Raw genomic sequence first — 15,451 nt, 5'->3', positions numbered from 1 at the left:
TAGAGTCATACAAAACAGAAACAGACTCTTTGGTCCAACTTGTTTATGCTGACCAGGTTTCTGAAACTAGTCCATTTGCCTGCGTTTGGCCCATATCCCTCTAAACTGTTCTTATTCATGTACCCATCCAACTGTCTTTTAAATATTATAATTTAATTGCTTCTATCATTTCCTCTGCCAGCTCATTCCACATATGCACCCCCAGTATGGAAGAAGTTGCCTTTTCACGTCTGTTTTAAATCTTTCTCCTCTCACCTAGTTTTGGACTCCCATATCCTGGGGAAAAGATGGTGGCTATTCAGTCTATCCGTGCCTCTCGTGATTTTATAAATTTCTAGGTCAGCTTTCAGCCTCCTACACTGAAAGGAGGGGAAAATATCTCAGCCTCTCTCTATAACTAAAACCCTCCAATCCAGGCAACATTCCTGTAAATCATTTCTGTCCCTTTCCAGTTTAATAACAGCCACTGAAAGGAATTGCTTTAGCTCAGTTGGCTAGATTGCTGGTTTAGAGAGCAGTATGATACTAACTGCATGGGTTCAATTCCCATCAGCACTTTGAGGTTACCATGAAGGACTCTACTTCTCAACCTCTTCCCTCACCTGAGATTTGGTGGCCCTCAATTAAATCACCACCAGTTACTTCTCTCTCTAATGAGAGAGCAGCCCCTATGGTATGGTAAGATTATGGTGACACACACAACATCTAATACATTTTGTTGATGATAAATGATATCTATTATCTCTTGTTTAATTCCAAGACAAAACCAAGTTGGAATGTCCAGAAGCTGGCTGATTAGCATTTCAAGACCCATGTGATTCACATCATTACAAGGATGGGGTTTTTAGGATGGGTTTTTAGGAAGGGTGTTACGACACTGGGTAAACCTCCCTGCCCCTGCTAACTTAAACGTAAAACACAGAAATGATTTAACCCATTCTGTAATCTGTTAAAATTCAAGAGGCAACGAACTATCCTAAAAGTCACTATTTAAAATAAAATACTTCTAAAACCTTTACCAGAATAATTAACTAACAAGTATTTACAATCGTTTCTCAAACCTATCTTTTACTTTCCCCTCTACAATACTGGTCCAATGAAAACTCCAATTAAGATTTACCAAAAAAATTCACATTATCAAAACCAGCCAGTTGTTGAATCTCCGCTTTGTATCTTCCTCTGTCTTCTTAGGGATTTCAGTTTCACAAGTCACTGATAGAGAAAGGTACCTTTAAGAGAGCTATTCTCCAGGCAATCTGCATATGTTGCTGGCTTGGCAGTTCTCCTCCAACTGTTCTGCTCTTTTCGGTTTTACACCCCAAAGCATCGGATCATTTCATTGGATTTAATATTTTCAAAACATCAAATTCAAACTTGATTGAAGTTTAGTATCCTGGGCATAATTTAAACTGATTGGCTGAATTTGAATTTGTTTTTGTCTCATAGCAACCCAGGTAATCCTCGCTGCTGGACCAAATGTTACATAGGAAAAGAGTGTTGGAGAATTTACAAAGTCCTTCAACTTCTTAAAGGTACAGTGCACCTCGGCACCTTCATAACACTTCTCCCCTTTTTGTTTTAACTCCTTTTTCTTGGTCTTCCTTGGCCTTGTCCCCAGTAAGGGGTATCAATCCCATCTTGGATCCTGCCAAATCATTGGGGACGTAACAGTGGGAATGATTGACCGAATTCCTGGAACTGACACTCGGTCAATCATTCCCACTGTTACGTCCCCAATCTTGAGTTGGCACATAGGGGAAGACTAAATTTCTGTTCATCTATCCCACAAATTGCCACACTCTAGGGTAACAGATCAAAGAGAGTGTATATTCGCTCATCCTTACTATCAGTGACTGGTTAGATCCTGTATCTCTCAAAATTATAACTTCTTGTCCTTCTCCCCCTGTTCTTTCAGAGTAACATTTACTCAGAGCCAAATTCTTTGTAGAGATCAGGTACTAATTCCATACCCAGCCCCTCCCTTGGCTGTGCACTCTCCTGCAGCTCCTTGGCTCTTCCTGGGGTCTCCTTTACTATCATCACTAATGCCACTGACTTAGGTTCTTTTCCCACAGTGCCTTTCTTTAATGACCAGTACTGTGATTTTACATGTCCCACCTTCTGGCAGTGAAAACACCTTTTCCCAGTGCCCATCTGAAATCATTGGCACTGTAATTTTTTTGTGTCATTCTATTACAGTGAAAAGACCGGAGGCTTTTCACCTCCTTTCCACTCTCTTGGGCTGCTTCTATTATCCGGTGGTAAATTCTTACCAGGGTTCTCTACTCTCAGTTTCGTAGTGTAGGATCTCCCCTTCTGCCAACTTCCGTCCCTCACAGGATGAAATTCTGGCCGGAAGTTTGTCTTACGCACCAACATGTATTAACCTGCTAATTCTGCTGCCCTTCTTACTTTCTGATCCTCCGCATGAATTTTTACCATATTTGGAAGTGAATTTCTAAAACTCCTCCAGCAGAATAATCTCTTGTAGAGCTTTAAAAGGTCTTATCTATTTTTAAAGCACGCACCCACCTATCAAAATGACTGTTTAATTCTTTCAAACCCTGCATAAAAGGAGGAACCAGGTCAGAATTATGTTTCTGAACCACTGTCTATATGCTTCTGGTACCAATTCATAAGCACTTAAAATAGCCTGTTTTACTTCTTCATAATCTCTTGACCTCTCATCCGACAACACGGCAAATATCTCACTAGCTCTGCCTACCAGTTTAGTCTGAGCTAGCCATTACCCAAAAATCCTGAAACCATTCTATCTGCCAAGCCAATTTTTCAAATGAAACAAAGGCTTCAACATCTTTCTTACCAAAATGTGGCAGAGTTTTGACATATCTGTGCATATCACTATCTCCTCTTTTAATCTCCATCCTGTTAACTTGACTTTGCTGTCTAAGTCACAACTTCAAGTTCAAATTCTCTCTCTTTGCTCAGCTAAGAACCTTTTGTCTCTCTTTATCTTCTAACTCAATTTTCCTCAATAGTAAGTTAAGGTTTTCTGCCTCTATTGCACTTGTCTGTTTCTCTGACACACCTAAGCGTTTGAGTAATTCCCTTACAATTTCAGCTTTACTTTTGTCTTTGGTTAAACCCAAATTTAACTTTATTGCAAATTCTAAAAATATGGCCATTTTCTTTCCTCCTTAACTTTCTTGGCAAAGTTGAGAATCATTTTCCAATCCCAGAACCTCTTTAGCAATTTTCAGAGCCATTTCTCTCACTTTTAAAATTTAAAATCAACCACAAGTCACCAAAATTAAACAAATTGTCTCACTTCCATTTTATTTAAAGATCTAAGACACTAACCTGCAAGTGTTTAAATCTGCTGGGATGTTTTTGGACCCCCAAACCTATTTAAATCTGTCTAAAGCAGTTCAAATCTCAGACAAATCCTCACCCCCACTCAAACTGTTACAACACGGAATTAAACCCGCCCACTAATTTAAACCTGTAACAGAAATGATTTAACCCGTGGTGTAATCTGTTAAAATTCTAGAGGCAAATAACTATCCCAAAAATCATTAAGTAAAAATTAACACCTTTCCTTTTTAAAGTCTAAAAGAATAATTAACAACTATTTACAACTCCTTTCTCTAACCTAGTTTATACTTTCCGCTCTATAATACTAGTCCAATAAAACCCTAGATTAAGTTTTATCAAAAAATGTCAGTTTTCAAAACCAGCCAGTTGTTGAATCTTCTTGCAACTTCCTGTGTCTTCTTTTCTTCTCAGAGATTTCTGTTTCACAGGTCATTGATAAAGGTATCTTTAAGAGAGCTATTCTCTGGGCAGTCTGCATATGTTGCTAGCTTGGCAGTTCTCCTCCAACTGTTCAATTTGTTTTGGTTTTATACCTCAAAACATCGGATCATTTCATTGGTTTTAAATATTGTTAAAATACCAAAGTCAAACTTGATTGCAGTTTAGTGTCTTGGGGTATAATTTAAACTGATTGGCTGAATTTGAATTTGTTTTTGTCTCACAGCAACCCAGATACTGCCAGCTGCTGGACCAAATGTTACATTGTAAATTAGCAAGCACACAGAATGCTGGACAAGTACTTCAACTTTCTTAAAAGGTACAGTATCTCACTACACCTTCATAACAAGAGTCACTTGAAAGTCAGCATGATATACAACTTAAGATATCCCTGAAGCACAAAGACAGTTCAGTCTCCAAGAATCTGAGAGACAACACAAGAGAAAGGCAACCAGTACTCCAATTAAAACACTGTTTAGACTTTTCACCAAGCACAGGAGCTTACACTCACATTAAATTTGCTCTATTCAAACAAGGCTGGAAAATTCACATTGATTTGGCCAGAGAAAGAAATCTCCAAGGTTCCCCTGCCATTAGAGTCAACTCTGAGTCAAAAAGCTACCTGACTAGACAAGAAAAAGAAGAGGAAGGAAACCTCTGTGAATGGAGTATAGCATTGGGTCTGATGAAATAAAGTGATTACTTCAGGGAAAAAAGAAAGTTGGACTGTAGCATGTTGTTTTCAAATCATTTTTACATTTGCAGGACAAACCTTCCTGTAAGGCCATAAGATACAGGAGCATCAAGTCTCCTCTGCCGTTCAATGAGATCATGACTGATGTGATGATCCTAAATTCCATTTTCCTGCCTTATCCCTACAACCATTGATGACCTTACTGATATAAAACAAACTGTCCATCTCAGCTTTGAATACACTGATGACCTCGTCTTCGAGTAAAGAACTCCAGGCTAACTACAAAAAAAATCCTCCTTGTCTCTGTGGTGAGTGGACATTATGCCCATTTGTCATAGACTTTCTCAAAAGGGAAAACATACTTTATAAAGCTCCCAAGAATTTAGACATTTCAGTAAGGTAGCTCTGATCCATCAAATTCCAATGAGTACAGGCTGAATCTACTCACTCTCCTCTGTAGAGGGTCCCCTGCATGCCTGGGATTAACCTGATGCGGGGGGGGAGAAAAGGTAGGATCGAAGATTCCTGTCAAGTGGGAAAATGTGTAGAGACAGAGCTGAGACTAAACTCTTCAGAAAACTTTAGTAAAAAGTTTATTTTTGAAACATACAAAATTCAGTCAGGAGTTCTGATCCCAGGACACAATCTCATAAATATTCACAAACATCACCTAATAGAATAAATTAAGCTACTGAAAGAATTGGAAAACTGGTATTTGAACAATTATGATTTGCATTAATTATACAGCAGGTGAAGTTGCTGCATATACCCTTCCCCAGAACATTGGCCACACTCTGGTGTACACTGCATTCCAGTCATGCCAAGTACCCTCACTATCACAGACCGGCTGAAACTTCAGGGAACTAATAAACTATTTGAGAGAAGGTGAAGAACCAGGTTTGTGCAGGTATTGGAGACTGGTTTTATTTGAGACTTTACCCAACCTGCTCCAAGAGCCAGAAGCATTTCAGTTTGCTTTGGTTTTTAAAATCTCTTCAGCCCACTGGCCTAATTTCTATTTTGTTTCAAAGTTTATAGCACATATTGGTGAGTGAATTAGAACTGACAGCAATGCAATGATAGCTGCACTTAGAAAAACCAAATCCATAATTGGTTAAAGCAGTAATGTTCTCCCATTCTATGGCCAGAGAGGAACTGTCTAATGGACTACTCTCTTCAGTCCCTAACAATCCAGACAGTGAAAGAAAGGCAGGGCTTCATAAAGTCTGAAAGGCAGGAGTGGAAATAAAATCCCACACTCCTGATCCCATCCCTGCCACAATTGAGGGGGGACCATAACATGGGGTCCACAATGGGAACTGCTGCTGCAAGCAAAACAAAAATCATTCTATTTCAGTGTGGTGCAAATCTGTGGCACAGGATCTGCTGAGTACATAATGTAATTCCCCAACCAAATTCATCTATTTACAACTATCCTCAACCACAGAACATAAAAATGTCAAATGAAACAATTATTCACGGTACATGCTATTGTACCATTTACAAATCGGTAAATCTTCACTTCTTGAAAACAAGTAAATAACTTCATATAAAATATACACATTTATTGAAAAAGGACACTTCGTAAAGAATATGATTCAATGTAACTATGACTATTTATGCAGAAACACTTCAAAAAGACCTAGTAGTTATAAATATAATCACTTTCACTGGGTGGACACTGAAGCAATGCATGTATTTTTTAAAATTGAGCACTGAGGTGTGTTTGCAGCAGGAACAGAAGAGACTCTTCTTAAAAACACAAAATGAGTCAGGTAAATGTAATATTTACTTGTTAAAAAACAAAGAAATAGTACTGGACAACATTTAAAAAAATGTCAACTTATAAAAATCAAAGCGGATAACCCTCAGCATACAGTGGAATAGATTCAGAAAGCAGACCTTGCAAATCAAAGCCAGGAGAATGGCGGTGGTATTCTTTTGTCGAGGGTTAGATAAACCATTATAAGAATTTCAACCACACTCATGATGCTGCTAGTTTATTACATGTTCTACAGGCTAGGAAACAGTGGCATGTAATAATTCCAAGCCTACCATCTGGATGGGAGGGTCAGAGCTGTATATAACAGATGGGACATTGCTGTGATTACAACTTCAGAAGGCAAGCAAAATCCTTCATGTTTATAGTGGGTGAGAGGGTTGATTATGCTGGGACTATTTGATAATTAATATTTAGTTTTATGTAGAATTCAAGATCTAGGTTCAACATAAAAACTCTAGACCTAACATTTAAATGTTTATCCAGTTATCCTGTAAACACGCTCCTCCTCGGCGTACTTATTAGCATAAATGGAGCTAAACCAATCACAAATATAAAGGCAGTGATACATATGATATTAAAATTTTAATTTAAGTAAAATGGAGTTCAATTCATTTTAATTGGAGTTCTTTAAACACTACCTAATGTTACATCAAATGTAGGTTTTGGCTCATGCAAAGAATTGTTATTAGATAATAACAGCAGATGGTGAAGGTTTAATAGTCCATTGGTTTTGGATCAAGAAAAAGACAGCACGTTGATGAATCCAGTGGAGAACTAGCACCAATTGCTTTGCCTACTTGTCACAAAACTCATTCTAAAACTCTGGTATAAAAGATGGATTGTTGTGTGTAGGTTTGGTTCGAACCTTCCTCACAGTGATTGGACACTGGACATTGTAGAAAGTGGAAGATTAAATATAAGAAAACAAAAGGTCCTGATGAGATGGAGTCAGAATGTTCAATCCTCAGTGCAAGAACGAGGTACCATTCCACCAGAAACGGGAGCTGCAAAACAAAATAAATAAGCTGTTTCTAATGGAGCTCTGTAGTGCATGTGACCATAGGATCTGGAAACCGTTAATAAAGGGGGACCTGCAGAAATCATCCAGAATCAGAGACAGCTACCCCTCCCCTCGGAGATACAGGAAGTGGCCATTCAGCTCTTTGAACTGCTCTGCCATTCATTGCGATTACGGCTGATCACGCAACTCAGAACCTGATTCTAACTTCTTTCCCCATATTCTTTGATCCCTTTTAACCCCAAAAAACTACTGACTCCTTGAAAACATTTAAATGTTTTGGCTTCAACTGCTTTCTGTGGCAGAGAATTCCACAGGCTCCCCACTCTCTGGGTGAAGAAATTTCTCATATCCTTGGACTGTGATCCCTGGTTCTGGACTCCCAGTTGTCAGGAACATATTTCCTTGCGAATACCCTGTCTAGTCATTGAGTCATAGTCCTACAACAAGGAGACTGGCCCTTCGGCCCAACCTGGTTCATGCCGACCAAAATGTCCATCCATGCTAACCCCATTTCCCTGCACTTGGCCCATATCCTTCTAAACCTTTCCTATCCATGTATTTGTCCAAATGCCTTTTAAATGATGTTAATGTACCCACCTCAACCACTTCCGCTGACAGCTCATTCCATATGCGTACCACCCTCTGTAAAAGGTTGCCCCTCAGATTCCCTTTTATTCTTTCCTCTCTAACCCTCGATCCCCCAATCCTGGGAAAAAGACAGAGTGTATTCCTATCTATGCCTCTCATGATCTTGTAGAAGTATATAAGATTCCTCCTCAGTCTCCTATGTCTAAAGAAAATAGTCCTAGCTTGTCCAACCACTCCTTATCACTCAGACCAGAGTGTCTTGGCAACATTTAAAAAATTTTTTTGTGCACTCTTCCCAATTTAATAACATCCTCCCTGTAGTAACGTGACTGAAATTGAACAAAATACTCCAAGTATGGACTCACCAATGTCTTGTATGAATGCAACATAACTTCTCTACTCAGTGCCCTGCCTGATGAAGGCCAGTGTGCCAAAAGCCTTCCTCACAGCCCTGCCTACCTGTGACTCCACTTTCAGAGAACTGTAGACCTAAATTCCAAGGTCTTTCTGTTCCACTGCACTCCTTAAGGCCCTAGCATTCACCATGAAACTTCTACCTGGATTTGACTTTCCAAAATGAAAGACCTCATGCATTTCAATATTAAACTCCATTTGCCATTTCTCGGTCCACATCCCCAGCTGATTAAGATCCTGCTGCAATTCCTGATAACCCTCCTCACAATCCACGACACCGCCCATTTTAGTGTCATCTGCAAACTTACTAATTACGCCTTGTACATTCTCATCCAAATCATTAATAAAGATAACAAACAGTAATGGGTCCAGCACCGATCCCCAAGGCACATCAGTAGTTACAGGCCTCCAGTCCATAAGACCATAAGACATAGGAGTGGAAGTAAGGCCATTCTGCCCCATCGAGTCCACTCCGCCATTCAATCATGGCTGATGGGCATTTCAACTCCACTTACCCGCATTCTCCCCATAGCCCTTAATTCCTTGTGACATCAAGAATTTATCAATCTCTCCCTGAAGAGATTTAGCACCCTGGCCTCCACTGCACTCTACGGCAATGAATTCCACAGGCCCACCACTCTCTGGCTGAAAAAATGCCTCCGCATTTCTGTTCTGAATTGACCCCCTCTAATTCTAAGGCTGTGTCCATGGGTCCTAGTCTCCTCGCCTAATGGAAACAATTTCCTAGCGTTCACCCTTTCCAAGCCATGTATTATTTGTAAGTTTTTATTAAATCTCCCCTTAATCTTCTAAACTCCAATGAATACAATCCCAGGATCCTCAGCTGTTCCTCGTATGTTAGATCTACCATTCCAGGGATTATCCGTGTGAATCTCCGCTGGACACGTTCCAGTGCCTGTATGTCCTTCCTGAGGTGTGGGGACCAAAACTGGACACAGTACTCCAAATGGGGCCTAACCAGAGCTTTATAAAGTCTCAGTAGCACAACAGTGCTTTTATATTCCAACTCGTGAGATAAATGACAACATTGCATTCGTTTTCTTAATCATGGACTCAACCTGCATGTTTACCTTTAGAGAATCCTCGACTAGCACTCCCAGATCTCTTTGTACTTTGTCTTTACGAATTTTCTCACCGTTTAGAAAGTAGTCTATGCTTTTATTCTTTTTTCCAAAGTGCAAGACCTCACATTTGCTCACGTTGAATTCCATCAGCCATTTCCTGGACCATTCTCCCAAACTGTCTAGATCCTTCTGCAGCCTCTCCAATAAGCATCTTTCCACTATGACCCTCTGCATCCCACCATTAAGCCAACTGTGTATCCAAATTTGCCAGATCTTCCTTGATTCCATGCAATCTAACCTTCCAGATCAGTCTACCATGTGGAACCTGATCAAAGGCCTTACTGAAATTCATATAGACTACGTCTACTGCCCTGCCCTAGTCAACCTTCCTGGTCACTTCAAAGAACTCTAACAAATTTATAAGGCCTGATCTCTCACCACAATTCCATACTGACTATTCCTAATCAAACTCTGTCTACCCAAATGCACCTATATCTCACCTCTCAGAATATTCTCAAGAAACTTACCTACCATACGTTAGGCTTACTGGTCCATAGTTCCCAGGTTTCCCTTTGCAGCCCTTCTCAAGTAAGGGCACAACATTTTCTATCTTTTAGGACCTCAACCTTGGCTAACAGATGACAAAATATCATAGCCCTGTTGGAGTTTTGTCGGAGACTACCCTCTTATTCTGGTCCTAATTAATCCAGTCTGTCTTCATACATCAATCCTACAATGACAGACAGACAGACAGAGTCTGGTAAACCTTCACCGCACTCGATATGTAGCTAGAACATCCTTTGTCAGATCAGGAGATCAGAACTGCACACAATATATTCCAGGGTGTATTCTCAACAAGGCCCTGTACAATTGCAGCAAGATATCCCTGCTCCTGTACTCAAGTCCTCTTGTTATGGAGCCATTTGCCTTCTTCACTGCCTGTTGAACCTGTATGCTTATTTTCAGCATCTGGTGCTTAACGATACCTAGATCTCACTGGCAATAGATTGGGAAAGAGGAGGTGCATTCAGATAGTAATCCGCCTTCCTGTTTTTTCTCCCAAAGTGAATAACCTTACATTTATTAACACTATACTTCACCTGCAATATGTTTGCCTAGTCACTCAGCCTGTCCAAATCACACAAGCATCTCCACCCTGCTGACAGTTCACCACCTAGTTTTGGGTCATTAGCAAACTTTGCAATACTACATTTAAAAACCGAAAGAATGCAGATACTGTAAATCAGAAACAAAACAGAAGTTGCTGGAAAGGCTCAGCAAGTCTGGCAGCATCTGTGAAGAGAAATCAGAGTTAATGTTTCAGGCCCAGTTAATGGTGACCCTTCCTCAAAAGTGATGTTAGTTAGAAAAAAATGTTGGTTGATACACAAAACAGAGTGGAGCCAGGATAGGTGGGAATAGAGCCCAAAGAGAAGAACAGTTGGACAAACAAAGAAGCCAATAACAATCTGACTGGGAGGGTGAATAGGTGTTAATGGAGACTGTTGTGGCTAAAAATAGGTAGTGTGTAATGGTGCACCAATGATAACAAGGCCTAATGTGTGTGGTACGGGACTAGGACATGGGGAAGTTCAGTCCCTGAAATTATTGATCTTGAAAGCAAGGCCAGAGGGCTGCAGGGTCCCCAAGCAGAGAATGAGGTCTTGTTCTTCCAGCTTGCATGGAACACTGCAGCAAACCTGGGACAGAGATGTTGGCCAGGGAACAGGGTGGGGTGTTACAGCGGCAGGTAATGGGAAGCTCGGGTTTTTTTTGTGGCAGAACGTGGGTGTTCTGCAAAGCGGTCACCCAGTCTATGCTTCATTTCCCTCAATGTAGAGGAGATCCCGTTATTAGCAGCGAATGTAGTCGACTAGATTCTGTGAATGGAAGGTAAAGTGCTACTTCACCTGGAAGCTGTCTGGGCCCTTGGATACGGAGGAGGGTGGAGGCAAACAGACAGGTGTTACACCTTCAGCGGTTGCAGAGGAAGGTACTGACTGGATGTGTGGGGAAGGTGGGGTGGGGTGGAGATTGGGAGTGAAGGATGAGTGGACCAGGGTGTCCTGGAGGAAACTGTCCTTGTGGAAAGCAGACAAAGGAGGGGAGGGGAGGGGAGGGGGACTGTGTCTAATGGTGGCATCTCACTGGAGGTCGCAGGAATGGTGGCTGATGATCTTCTGGACATGGATGCTGGTGGGATGGTAGGTAAAGAAAAGGGGAACCCTATCACTGTCGCAAGACGGGGAAAGAAAAAGGGTGAGGCAGACATGTAGGAGAGGGGTCAGACCCAGCTGAGGGCCCTGTCAACCACAGTGCTGGGGAATCTCTGGATAAGGGAAACGTGGTCACTTCAGAGGCTCCCATGTCAAAATTGGCCTCATCAGAACAAATATGACCGAGACGAAAGAACTGAGAGAATAGAATGGAGTCTTTCCAGGAAGCAAAGTGCAAGGACGTATAGTCCAGGTAGCTATGGGAGTCAGTGGGTTTATACTGGATATTAGTGGCCTTTCTATCCTCAGGGTGGGGAAGTCCAGAACTAGAGGGTATAGATTAAGGGTGAGAAGGGAAAGATTTAAAAAGAACCTAAGGGATAATCTTTTCACACAGAAGGTGGTGCACATATGGAATGGCCAGAGGAAGTGGTAGACGCTGGTACAGTTACAACTTTTAAAAGGCATCTGGATAGGTACATGATCAGGAAGGGTTTAGAGGGATATGGGCAAATGGAACTAGATTAATTTAGTATATACAGTCAGCCTGGACAAGTTGGACCGTAGGATCTGATTCTGTGCCGTACATCAATGACTCTGAATCTAAATGGAAATGGAAATGTCAAGGAAGGGAGGGACCAGAGATAGCCCAGGTGAAAGGGAGGGTATAGTAAAAATTGGAAGTGAAATCAATTAACTTTTCCAATTCCAGACAGGGGGGCGGGGTACAGAGGAGAGAAAGGAGAAGAAAGTTGTGCTTTGAAGCCAGAATAGGACTGGAACAAAAAGAATCCACATACTGTGGAAGAATAAACTGTTTAAGATTGGATGAAGGATAGAATAGCTTAAATGACTAAAATTTAATAGCATAAGTGATAAAGTGGCTTAAGGATTAAAATGTATTTAGAGTGTTCTGCATACCCCATGAAGAGACAGGAATAACTGGGACCCATGTGAGTACCCTCTGACCTGAAGAAAATGACAGCAGTTTAAAGAGTTGTTAAGGGCTAGGATGAACTCAGCCAAATACAGGGGGGAGGTGTGGGTGGGGATGGTACGGACCTTTTCTCCAGGAAGCAGCAGGGAGCCCTTAAACCAGCCTGGTAGGGCATGGATGTGTAAAGGGGATTGCACATCCATGGTGAAGAGGCAGCAGCTGGATCATGTAAACTGGTCTGAAGTGTGAGAAGAATCTCGGGTGTATGTGGACAGGGACCTCACTGGGGAGAAAGGATATTCAGTTCCCTCAGCTCAAATCATTCATACATTTTGGGAGATTCTGGGTTCCAAGCACTGGTCCCTGTGGTACCCCACCAGTCATTGGCTGCCACTTGGACCTGTTTATTCCTGCTCTGCTTCCTGTCTGCCAACCAGTTCTCTAGCCATGTCAGTACACTACTCCCAATCTCATGCACTTAAGCAAGTCAATAATGACATCTCACTCCCATCCGCTGCTGGTCAGATGGCAGGAGTGAAAGGGTAGGAAGTGTTCAGGGTGTGTGTCCGTACCCTCCCGCTTGCCCAGCTGGCCACATCCTTGGATTTTTTTTTAACATTTTGTTTCTTCATTTCTCTTTTGTATGAATGTTCACCTTTCCTTCTTTTCACTGGTGGAAGGTGGTGGTTGTGAGCAGCAGCAGCGTGGTGAATCCAGGATATCCATTCCTGGTAGCCATAGTGGCCACAACTTTATGGAAGGCTTCGTCAGTGGGCCTGATCCTCCTGGTTGGCAAAGTGGTTCCAGTTTGTTAACATTTAAATAGCAGCAATATGGCGCTTTGGGCAGCAACTGAAGTGAGAATGGCTTCAGCGCTGGCGACTTGGTGGGTTTGGTGTGTCTCTCCTTGCTATGACAGCAATGCAGCAGTGGCTGCATGTTCAGATGCTGCCTGATTGGCTGTGCTTTTCCAGCACCACACCTTTTGACTCTGCTCCTGAAATCCTTTCTTTGGCAGCCTCAGGGGCAGCAGCATCCCACAGCCCCTCCAGAAACCCAGAAGCCATGGAGGAAACAAAAGATGAATTTTGTCCTAACTTCGTCTCAATTATTTATTTTTATAATTTGTGCAATTAAAATGGTGCCAAATTGTGGCAACTTATACAGATCTCACTGTATTTTCTTAAAAACAAGTGACAATAAATTGCTATTCTATTCTACTTCAGTTTTGCATGCTAATCTCTTCTGTGGAACCTTATCAATAGTTCAAATAAACCACATTCACTGGCTTCCCCTTACCAACGCTTTTAGTTACATCCTTGATATAACTAATGATATGGTTCTTTTTGGTTGAGATAATTAGAATGGATGGGTGTGACAATCATTGGTTTATACCTTTGTGAAGCTAAGGCAGCTGCATGTATTGTGTGGAGCCACAGTAACAGCAAAAGTAACAAGGGCTTCTATCCTGGAGTACGACAAAGCACACACTGATTTTTGAAGTCATTAGGGATGTTTCTTAAATCATTGCTACCAGGTTCTGTTTGTTTTACAGAAGCATCATCCTTTTTGAAGGAGGGTGGAGGTGAGTCATGAAAAGTTTAAAGTAAAGAAGATCAGGCCTGTTTTCCCGAAAGTTAAAGTGAAAATTGGTCTCGTCAAAACAAAATTCAAAGGAGGCTTGTCTCACTAGGATGCTATGAAAGAGGTTTCCCTGACTGGAGAATCATCAACAGTATCATCGTCTTAGAAAAAGGGACGAGCATTTAGAACTCAGGCAATGAAATATCTTCATTGAAAGGATTAAGAGTTTTTGTATTTCTGAAGCTTGCCATGTTAAACAATATTCAAGTGAAGGCTGATAAATTTTTGGGTTATAGAGATAGGGAGATAGTGTGGTAGGACGGAGTGGAGGTAGAAATCCAGCCATGATTTTAATGGAATGGCAGAGCAATCTAAAGGACCAAATGCCTTTTCCAACTTCCATTTCCTATATTAAACAATTGTTCAACTGTGCAACTCCTTACCTTGGAGTGGTGCTGAGCCCAGTCTGACTGCTCAGTGGGGTGTGGACATTCCCAGTGGATGTGGTGACTGGTGATGATGGTCTGCTGGATAAACTAGAAGAAACTGCTGAGAGGTGGTGTGGTGGGGTGGGAGGAATTGGGGGAGAAAAAGGGAGAAAAACCCATAGAATCACCCTTTATTTGAAAACTGAATGTCAGGGAGCAAAGTTTTCTCAGTTACATATAAGCATACAAATCATGAGCAGTAGGCCATTTGGTCTCTCAAGCCTATTCCACCAAATATAAAAGATCATGGCTCATCTGATTATATCCTCAACTCCACACTCCTGCCTATCCCAATAACTCTGGACTCACTTGTTAATGAGAAATTCCAACATTCTGTCAAGTCCCGTCAGGATCCTGTGTTTCCATAAAATCAACTCCTATTCTTCTAAATCCCAATGGATACAGTACCAAACTTTCCTTATAGGATACCCACTCATTCAAGGGGAGAGGGGATTCCTGAAGAAGGGCTTTTGCCCAAAACCTCAATTTTCCTGCTCCTCGGATACTGCCTGACCTGCTGGGCTTTTCAAGCACCACTCTAATCTCCAGCATCTGCAGTACTCACTTTCACCAAGGGGAGAGGGGGAGTCAACCTTGTCTGAATTGTTTCTCTTGCATTTATATCCCCTCAAATAAAAAGAGAGAGGAGCTGTACAGAATGTTCCAGATGTGGTTTAGCAATGCTCTATATGACCTTAGCAAAACATTCCTTATACCCATTCCCCTTCTAATAAATTGCAACATTCAATTTGTTTTCTTAATCACTTGACATGCCTGCATACATTATTTGCAATTCATGTAACAGGAAGCCCTGATGTCCCTGTTCAAGTTTTGTAATCTCTCTCCATTTTACCTAATATGCTGCTT

The 15,451-nt window shown here is 41.4% G+C and overlaps 1 protein-coding gene across 4 annotated transcripts in view; it reads right to left on the bottom strand.

Annotated features, from left to right (window-relative positions):
• Nucleotides 1-5,091: 5,091 nt before the first annotated feature.
• The window catches only part of pou2f3 (POU class 2 homeobox 3), a 39,207-nt gene continuing 28,847 nt past the window's right edge, over nt 5,092-15,451 (bottom strand). For 2 of the 4 annotated variants that reach the window (XM_060846672.1, XM_060846674.1), the window contains exons 11-12: nt 14,540-14,645; nt 5,092-7,255 (exon numbers count right to left, since the gene is read on the bottom strand). In XM_060846672.1, coding sequence (XP_060702655.1) covers nt 7,216-7,255; nt 14,540-14,645 — 146 coding nt within the window. In that variant the 3' untranslated portion in view covers nt 5,092-7,215. The remainder of the gene's footprint in view (nt 7,256-14,539; nt 14,646-15,451) is intronic. The other 2 variants (XM_060846673.1, XM_060846675.1) reach the window with 2 other exon arrangements.

This window comes from Hemiscyllium ocellatum, chromosome 29 (genome assembly GCF_020745735.1).
Source record: "Hemiscyllium ocellatum isolate sHemOce1 chromosome 29, sHemOce1.pat.X.cur, whole genome shotgun sequence".
In the NCBI taxonomy this organism is placed as follows: Eukaryota; Metazoa; Chordata; class Chondrichthyes; order Orectolobiformes; family Hemiscylliidae; genus Hemiscyllium; species Hemiscyllium ocellatum.
This window is presented reverse-complemented; position numbering and strand designations above follow the sequence as displayed.